The 9343-nt window shown below is 47.9% G+C and overlaps 1 protein-coding gene across 3 annotated transcripts in view; it reads right to left on the bottom strand.

The window, feature by feature from the left end:
- Positions 1 to 2437: 2437 nt before the first annotated feature.
- Positions 2438 to 9343, bottom strand: part of PDLIM1 (PDZ and LIM domain 1) — a 36639-nt gene continuing 29733 nt past the window's right edge. For 2 of the 3 annotated variants that reach the window (XM_072340591.1, XM_072340592.1), the window contains exons 5-7: positions 7476 to 7630; positions 4409 to 4526; positions 2445 to 2981 (exon numbers count right to left, since the gene is read on the bottom strand). In XM_072340591.1, coding sequence (XP_072196692.1) covers positions 2795 to 2981; positions 4409 to 4526; positions 7476 to 7630 — 460 coding nt within the window. In that variant the 3' untranslated portion in view covers positions 2445 to 2794. Of the gene's footprint in view, positions 2982 to 4408; positions 4527 to 7475; positions 7631 to 9343 lie in introns of all 3 variants that reach the window. The other variant, XM_072340593.1, reaches the window with a different exon arrangement.

Below are 9343 nucleotides of genomic sequence, written 5' to 3'. Positions count from 1 at the left end.
TCCAGTGAAGAACAGTTTTCTTACTTGCTGTCCCCCTGAACTATGAAAGGGACAATCCTCTCTGCACTTCAGAGCAGTCCGGGGTTTGTGAACTTAATGTCTAAAAGCAAAGTCTGAGGCTTGTTCTGGTGTTTTGGAAAGTGGCCTCCTTTTTCACAGGTGTAGATGCTTAAGTAAATTTGGGAATGAGAATTCTTAGGCAGGGGTGGGGGTGATTAAGGCTAACAGTTTTAAATTGTTTCAAGTGAAGTAATGACCCCTTTATTGTCCATCAGAGGGAAAATATGCTTCAGCTTGATGGATGAATTTGTTAAGTATAGGTTTGGCCTGGTGACTTGGAAGCAGTGCTCCTTATTATGTGCTGCACCTAAACACACTCAGCTATTGTTACTCCTGATGAGAGTGTGTGGGGAGGCTGGAGTTGTTGAGACCAAATGCAGGGCAGAAGGCTGGGACCTCAGTACACTTGTTACTGTGCTGACTTTAGATGCAGTCTTTAGGTCAGCAGGGCACAAGTACCACAGGCTGCACCAGGAGAAATGGTGGATGCTGCAGTGTCAGGGAGAGGCTGTAACCAAAATCCCAAGTAAGTCTGTGTTAAAAGTGAGTCTGCTTTGTGCCATGCTGCACACCCATATGAGCCAGGCCCACTTTGGGAGGACGCTTGCTGAAACTGCCCAATGTTCTCTTCAGCAGGGTGAGTGAAAGTTTCTTATTTCTTCCTTAGTGTTTTAATCCTAAGCAGGCAGTTCAGCATTGTTATGGACTGGTCCCCACTTCTCCTCATTGTTTACAAACTCCAGATGCCAATTACTAAACTCAAGGGGAATTTGCCGATCACAATGAACACTGCAGTTGCCAAATATTTTGGGCTGCTTCATAAAAAGCTAGTGCATTCCTTTTTTTTTCAGTAAGCTGCAGCAGACAGAGCAAAGTCCTCCCTTAGCAATGAACGCAAATTGCCTTGGAGAGCCTGTTTCCATAGTAATAAATTGCATCAACACTGGTATCTGCATTGGAAGCCTCCGCTTCCAGCGCTGGGCCACGAATCTTTTGTAGTTCCCGGCTTGTGCGTCAAGCCCCCACAATCAGTGTTTTCCCAGCAGCGCTGCCAGCCCTCACTGCAGGAGCTTGACTGGGTGATAAAAGGGCCAAGACAAAGTAGAACTTGTCTGTTTACAGCAAGGGGTTGGGGCTGGGGAAATACCAGGCCATAGCTCGGGCTCTTCTGTCCTGGCACACTGATGAGAGATGAAGCTGGCCACATTTTGTTGATGGGTGTTATACAGTGTGGAAAGATAAAGTGATGGCACAGCCAGCAGGGTCCAGTTGTTGGTGTCACTGTGCAGCACAGATGGAGTGTGTGGTCAGCATTTCCTCCTGCTGTACAAACACATGGCCACATGTGGATGGTGGCCCAGAGCCCACTGAGAAAGTAGGCAACAGAACAGCTGCTGCTGGGGATGGGGACTTGTATAGGACTGGGAATCACTGTCAGGTACTGGGAGGGTTCGACAAAGGGTCACAGGCTCCTCCCCGCACTGACAGAAGTTAATTGTACACTCAAATAGTCTTGAAAAGCAACATGTATTGCACACGTAGAGAGATGAGAGGCTTCTAATTGCCTTTTTTATAACCCCAAACCAACCACCTGTGTGACAGACCCTTCCTGGCTGATTGATAAGACCTGTTAGCTATAGCCTTCTGTGGGACCTGAGCCAAATGCCCGTGCTCTTACCATACATGTGAGCAGCACTTCTTACTGAAGATCAGCCACCACCACCCAAGGAGTACAATACTGGAACCAACCAGGCTTCAGCCCAGCCTGCCTGCACTGGACAGTGATGCAGCAGATCATCGCCCTGGGAAAACATACTGCAGAGGGGAGAGTAGTAGCATCAGTGAGAAAGGGATGTCACACAAGCAGGCCAGGAAAAAAAACAACACCACACCCTCACCTTGAAAAGTGAAGCTACTTGGTAGCAGGAGCTGTTAGGCATAATATCGATGAGTGCATGTGAGCAGCCTGAGTGAGCTGGGCTTTCCTGAGGGATGAGGCAGACAAGAATGCCAGCTGAGCTATTCCAATAGCACTCTCTTGCTCATAGAAGGAGCCAGAGAAGAGGAGCTAAATATAGTTAGGTCTGTGCATTATTCCCATTCCCAGCCCACCAAAACGCTGTACAGTGAGAGGTAGACTGAAGTAATAGGTCAGCTTCATTATGTTTGAGGGGATTGTTTACTCATTTGTGGAAAGGCAGCATCAAGGATGCCTGAAGTGATAAGCAGCCACAGCTGTGGTGTCTGGCCTTTGCCCCATGCCAGCCTGCAACAGCTGCTTGTCTTATGAGACTCGTGCCCCATTTGGCTCCCCAGCAGCACCACCACTCGCTGGGCACACAGGAGCCCCAATCTGGGAAAAAGTGGACACTTACTTGCCTGTTGGAGTCACCCCATTTATTGAATGTGAACAGAAGGCAAACAACTGGGATACAGGTGAGCTGTGATTTGACTTTGGCCTCTGACTTTCCTGTGCGATTGGCAGCACAAAAGAGGAGGGGAAAAAAATAATAATCCGTGTATTAAAAAAAGAAAAACAACAGTGAAAGAAAAGACAAAAAGAATGTTGACTGATCAGTGACACCTTGTGTGAACAGACGGAATATTCATGTGGCAAGGAAATTCAAAGCCGTGCCTAGCATTCCTTATTGCAAAGGAGATTCGGCAAGGGAAAGTTTTCCAAGGAGAGCAGCAGAAGAGAACCCATCAATGCTGATCCCACTTGCAGCACAGGCTACTTTGGGAAGACGGTGACCACCTCGTAGCCCTCTGGGGGCACCACCCGCTCCCGCGCGTGCTTCTCGCAGTAGATTTGATCTTCCACGAAGAAATGTCCTTTCTGCTTGAGGTTGGTGCCGCAGTCACTGCACACGTAGCACTCAGGGTGACGCTGCTTGTCTCGAATCTTCACAAACACCCCTCTGGGGAAGGAACCAGCACTCAGCATGATGTCTGCCAATAACAGCCCCCAGCCCAGCCACCAAACCATCCACCCTGCACCTCAGTCTCCACCCTGGTGGAACTACAGTGTAGGTCTCACCTGTGCCCAGGTGCTGGCAGCAGAGGAAGAGCCATGGGAAGCCTCCTCTGGAAAGCATGTCCTAGCAAGGACCTCCTAAATTCCATAGGGACAGTACTAGTGCCTGTGCTGCCATGAAGCACTGCAAGGGCAGCAATAGCCAACGGCAGAAGGCAGCCAACAGCCTTCAACCGTCCAGGGAGAAACAACAGGATCAGCTTGACCATGAGGTGGGGTGCAAGCTCCAGTAGGTCCCAAACAACCAGATTTTAGACCATATCTGGAAGTGGCTGCCACTACCAACAGAGGGGGACAGCCAGCCACTGCCCTCTGCTCAAAGCAGGGGCACAAGCCAACCAAACCCTAGCTCTGCTCTCAGACTTGATGTCCCACTCAGCATGGACAAACTCAGGCCAGAAACCTTCCCAGACCGACTCAACAAATGTAAGGAGAACTGCACAGTAACTTGCAAACTACCAGCAACAGCAGCATTTGTTCCATCGGCCATCTCTATTTTTCATCATTCATTACTTTTTAAAGCTATTTTATAGTCCTGTGCTTTCTTTCCAGTTGTACCTGGCTGGCAGAGAAACTGTATGGTTTGTTTCCCATTCACATTTACAGCCTATGGATTGCTTTTGCAACAACTCTGCTAGACCTGGGAGACAGAGGCATTCCAGGCCCACACAGTTGCAGCATGCTGGGTCTCATAGTGCAGCACTGCGCATGGGAGAAAGCTGAATTCTATAACAATACAGGCGGGCATCCTGGGGAGCTAAGTGGGCTGCAGGGAAGAAGAACATGTGGCTGAGAAACTAAAGAGTATACCAAAGACCTAGGTTGGTCCACTTGTGCTGTGACAGCAGCTCTGTGTCCAGCTCTTGCTGTGCCAGAAGTCAGAAATACCCCACAGAAACAACTAAAATTAATTCTGCATAGATACAGTGGGAGCTGCATGGTACTGCATCAGAGCAGGAGCAGAAGGCAGCTCTCCGAGCCCACTGCCCACAGCTGCCAGGGCAGAACACTGCTGCATGGCTGGGAGCAATAGGACCTGGAAATCTATCAGACACATCGACCCCAAATGGAAAGTTTAGTTTACCTCTGAGTGCTATTAACAGATTTCTGGTAGGAAGCAAATCACAGCAGCACTGAGGCTGTCTCAAAGGGACTTGCTTTGACATGGAACAGCGGAGGGAAACCCAATTCCTGCCTCACTGCAGGGTTTGCAGAGTGAGCGCTACCAAAGCTGGTGAGAACACACGTGCTGGGCTGGAACCTGGGTGCACAAGCACAGGCTGCTTTGCCCTTGGGGACAGGCTTACTTACACAATGCCAGATCCACACTTGTCACACATGGGCAGCTTCTGGGCATTCCCAATCGATGAGGCCACCTTTGTGGTGGGAGCCTTGACGCTCCTAAATCCAGATGGTTTGCTGGGATCTCCTGGGGGTGGAAGGAGAGTGCTTCAGAGCATGTGAGATGCGTGGCTTTAGACTCCTCTCTCAAGCAGATGCTCTGCTAGGGAGGAGTGATGTCCTTCAACATCAGCTTTGAGGCAAAGACTCATGCACAGGAAGGAGGAAGGGACCTTGGGTGTGCAGGGTGTAGGGTGAGAAGGGACACAGCTGAGCCTGGCTCCGGAAACCCAGGGCCTGAGATGGTGGGCTCTAAGATGAGATATTGCCCTTTCTCATCTTAAAAGCCCATCAGATATTGGCTAATACATCTCACATGCACAGAGATTCAAAGCAAAAGCAAAGTCACAGCCTCAGATGCATCAGAGCCTGCTTGCCGTGTCCTGAGCGCACACTCAAGGTCAAGCTGTTGGCTAGATTTGGGTTCAGAAAAAGGAAGTGGGTGTCCCAGCAGTCAATAAGGCTGTCAAAGCCTTTTCCTTTCTGCTGTCTGGTGTAGGGTGTCATGCTCCCCTCACAGCTCCTGAAGGATTTGGTTAACAAACTCCTTGTTGCAGGGATATGGGGCATGTGGCCCACTCCAGGGATGACGGAACTTCCCAATTGCAGGACCTTCAAAGGAGACATCTGGATGCTTACAAAAGTAGTGGACCCTAGACACTGGATAGGAGGCAAACCTTTTAATATTTGCAGTGAAAAGGAAGCCACTATTAAAATGATACCATTGATACAACTAACATTATCTATGTGACTTTTGCCTGTACCAGGCAAGAGGGAAAGAAGGGATACAGATTCACAACAGCACCAGAGGGCGGCTGGTGAGCAGACATGTCGGCCCCCCACCATGAGGTGGCACAAAACCCTTCTGACTATTACCAAGCCAACAAAGTACACCCACTGACCCTTTTGAGGGAAGAAGGACCCTGGGAGAGGCTCACCCCAGTGAACAGCAAGGTCTGAGACATTTCACAGCCCAGGGCGGCACCACTGGCAGAGAATCAAGGAAAAAAGCTGGGGCACTGTCCACCCCACCTCACTGCCACTCAGCCTGAGTGCCACCACACTGCTTTACACAGTCATGAACAGTGCACCCCAGGTCTAGCTTAAAGCGGTTTATCCTATACAGTGGTGTTTGGATCTGAGACTTGCACTAGCTCAGTGCCAAGTGAGAGGTGCCTTAAAGGGGACAAAAACCCATGGGCCCTTCAATCACACCAGGCGGCACCTGGCTGCTGTCCCCATCACTGGCAGTGACCCCTTGCTGAGAAGGAAGAAGCAGCTACGTTTTCAGGCTCTACCCTATCCCTCTGCTTGCCTTTTCTGCTTTGAACAGCACTTTGTTCACATCAGTAACACTGACTGCACATTTTTAAATCTCTAAAGGAATTGGCTTAACAAAATGCCCAAGGAAACATAACTTGTTCCACTCTCTGAAACACCACAAGCCTCAGCATGCAGGCCTAAGTCTAAACAGAGAGCAGTTGTCATGCTTCCCCACACCAGCATCCACTCACAGACCCCATCCTTCCAGCTGGTGTGGATCAGCACAGTCCATGCCTCTGGCAATACCCCAAGGACTGGCTCTGGCTGGGGAGATGACGGCTCCCTGCTGCTGCTCACAAGCCAATGCCTAAAGACAAGCTCAGAGGAACATCCCACAAAAGGTGCCACTTATTGCCAAGGATGCTATCTCAGCCAGGAGCAGTAGTAGTGCATGAGCCAGGGCACCATATCCTCTGGGGCTGTGCAACCTTGCTCTGCATGGGTGATTACAGCTCACGGCAGAGCAATGCCCAAGTCTATCCTGGCCTGTGATCAAGCAGGCAAACCTCGTGCCAGAGAATCCCAGTAATGCTGCAAATCTTCAAAGAATGATAAACTAGAGAGGCTTTTGCTTCTTATCTTCTTCAGCACTACTAAACACAGGGGAGGACCTCAGACGCGTGAGAAGTCCTGGCTCCTCCAGTCCCTTCCAAGCAGGAGCTGAACCCTGAGGGGTAAGCTGCAAACACTCATTATTAAGATGCTTTCAGATAGGAATTTTAACAGTAGATTACAGACTCAAAAATCCTGTTTTCTTTCTTCCTATTGTTTCCTTACTTCCTTCATTTTACCGTTCCCTTACAGAACACTTAGGTCTAACAGCATTTGGCTGAGCCGTTTTCCTTTCTGATATCTCAGCACCATGCTTTTGTTGGATGAAGTTGAATGCTTCACTGCAAGCCAATAACACAACAGATGAAGTCTCAACTGGTTTAAGAGTGGAGGAAAAAAAAAAAAAAAAAGTCATTCCTGGAATTCTTTTCCTAATTATTTGTTTATTTTACTCTATTTAAAGGCAGAAGGGAGTGTGATTTGGCTCCCACCTAAGTTAATCAGAGTTTTTTATCTAGAAGTCTATAGCCTTGAACTACACACTGTCCAGATGGCAGACTGAGTGCCAAGCAGCACAAAGTTTTCACAGGTTTAAAACCGAAAACTGATCGCTTCCAAATTTTTAGATTCAGTTGCAGAAGGGGACCTTTTTTCCTCCCGTAGAAGGATGGTACCCAGGAGCATTAAGACTCACTAAAGAGCACTACCTTGTGTTACCTGGTGTCATAAATCTAAGATGATCCTTAAATTGGTGAATATTTTCCAACAGGGGCAAACTTGAGACAGTCTGGAAGGCTTTCGCAACTTTTAGAATTCCTTCTTAAGAACTAAATGTAGTAGGGTTTTATTTCTTGACCATTCGGTCATCAAATGAGTAACAACACATACCCATAGACGTTTTAACTAGCTGAAGAAATACAAGAGTAAAGTCAGTGAAAGGGACTACAGTTTTTGTGTAAGACACCTACACATAATACTTTGGAAGAAGCAACAGCTAAGGAAGGAAGACAAAGTTTGAGACATTACTCTGAGCCATCATACACAGCCCAAGGAAAGGCTGAAAGGAAGGGCGCACCCAGGCTGGGTGTGCAGGCAGACTTACCTTTCTCCTCTGACTCCAAAATCTCCTGCAGCACTAGGAAGGAAGCAGACTGTCTGGGTGGCTCATGCGACTCTTGGTTCTCCTGGAGCATCTTGTAAACCTCAGAGTCTCTGTCTATGGCAATGCTGCCTGAGGGATGGCTGTGCTGATCTAAGCTGAGGAAAGAAGACAACACACAACTATTAAATGGCTAAACACTACAGCAAGTCCCTCTAGCAAAACTATGGCAATGCATCACGTGACGGAGAGAAGAACGTGCAAACAAAGGCAGAACAGGATGCCATGAGACACAGAGGTGCCGGATGTGCTCGCAGAAGACAGCTGCAGCCCCAGTGGGACCGAGGCGCTGGGCCACCCACATGCCCTGCTGTCATCAGATTCTCACTCACCACCCATGGCCAGCCCCAGCGCATTCCCTCTGCTTCCCAGTTGCTGCTTAATCCAGAACCAGGACCAGAAAAATAAAGAACATACGCTGGGATAGGAGTCCCACATAGTAGCGCTACCAACACTGCATGGTCCCCAAACACCTAAACCACCTGAGACTGCTACCTTACACTGCCATGACTCTCAAATTCAATAAGCTTTATTCCTTTAAAAATACGCATCTTTGCAGGCGTGTTATGAAGTGGTCATGAAGGCCACCTTCACACAGTAGCAGCTGTAGGATCCAGGTAAAAGATCCTCTGATTGGAAATAGTTCTCTGCTTTTCAGGAGGACATTATGTCCATTCACTCCCTATCTAAGGACCCAGAGCCAGTGCCCATTTACATCCTTTCTGTGTGGTTAATGAGCACCCTCAGAGGTAGAGAGATTTCTGCCTCCTAAGGCTGAGCCCTCACTTTAGCTGCCTTCTGAGGTGCTGCTGCCTCTGCGACTAGATTAAAGCGTCTATGGAAAAATGAGGCAACCACTGACAAATCTCTGGTGGCTCAATTACATAATGCAGCCATATAAATGGAAATGCTCTGCTGGGATTCACCATTCCTGCACTCCATGACTGCCCGAAACACACCTAAACATCCTGAAGTTCAGACTGAATCGCAGAGGGAAATATTTCTTGTGCTTTCCAGGCCAGTGTGCAATTGAGTCATTTGGGAGCTGTTCTACGCAATTAACTCCTTAATATTGGAGGCAGAATCATCACACATGCTATAAAGTGCTATTTCCATAAACAATTATTAAATAAAATGCTTCCAACTTTGGTAGTTCTCACTGGAGCAGGAAGCACACTAGACTTGCAAGCAGCTGAACCCTGGAAGCCTGAATCTCATTTACTCACACTGAATAAAACAAGATCCCTTCTATTATGTAGATAGTGTTCTAGAATAGCCCAAATGAATCCTTGCTCCACATTACATCCACTGTATATAAACTGATGTACTCCCTTCGCTGTCCACCCCCAAAATCATTGGGCAAGAAGGCAGTCCTTGCAGTGTGCACGCAAACAATGTCTCACAAACATGCATTCAAAAGCAAAGGCTCTATCATCTGAACGAGCAGGAGAGTCAAACAAAGCCATGGCATTTCAACCATGCATTTTGATGGTGTGCAAAACATACAGATCAGCTCTTCCAGAGATGCACCAGATAGATACACTTGCATATACAAGATCTCAGAAAAAAAAAAAAAAAAAAAAAAAAAAAAAAACATAAAAGAAACCCCAATTGCTGAAATTTATATTCTGGAGAGTGAAACGCCTCCAGCCATCAGGGCAGGGAATTACAGTACTCACACAAAAACAAAACAGGACCCAACAAAAAGCACATGCATCTTTTGAAGGGGCAAGGACACAGCACTGTAATGCCTGCAGATGCACTGTCTCCACACCTGCAGATTTATGCTACCTGCTGTCACAAAGACATTC

The sequence above is a fragment of the Excalfactoria chinensis genome, chromosome 6, assembly GCF_039878825.1.
Source record: "Excalfactoria chinensis isolate bCotChi1 chromosome 6, bCotChi1.hap2, whole genome shotgun sequence".
Lineage (NCBI taxonomy): Eukaryota > Metazoa > Chordata > Aves > Galliformes > Phasianidae > Excalfactoria > Excalfactoria chinensis.
Note: the sequence above shows the minus strand (reverse complement) of the source record. Positions and strands in the feature narration are given on the sequence as shown.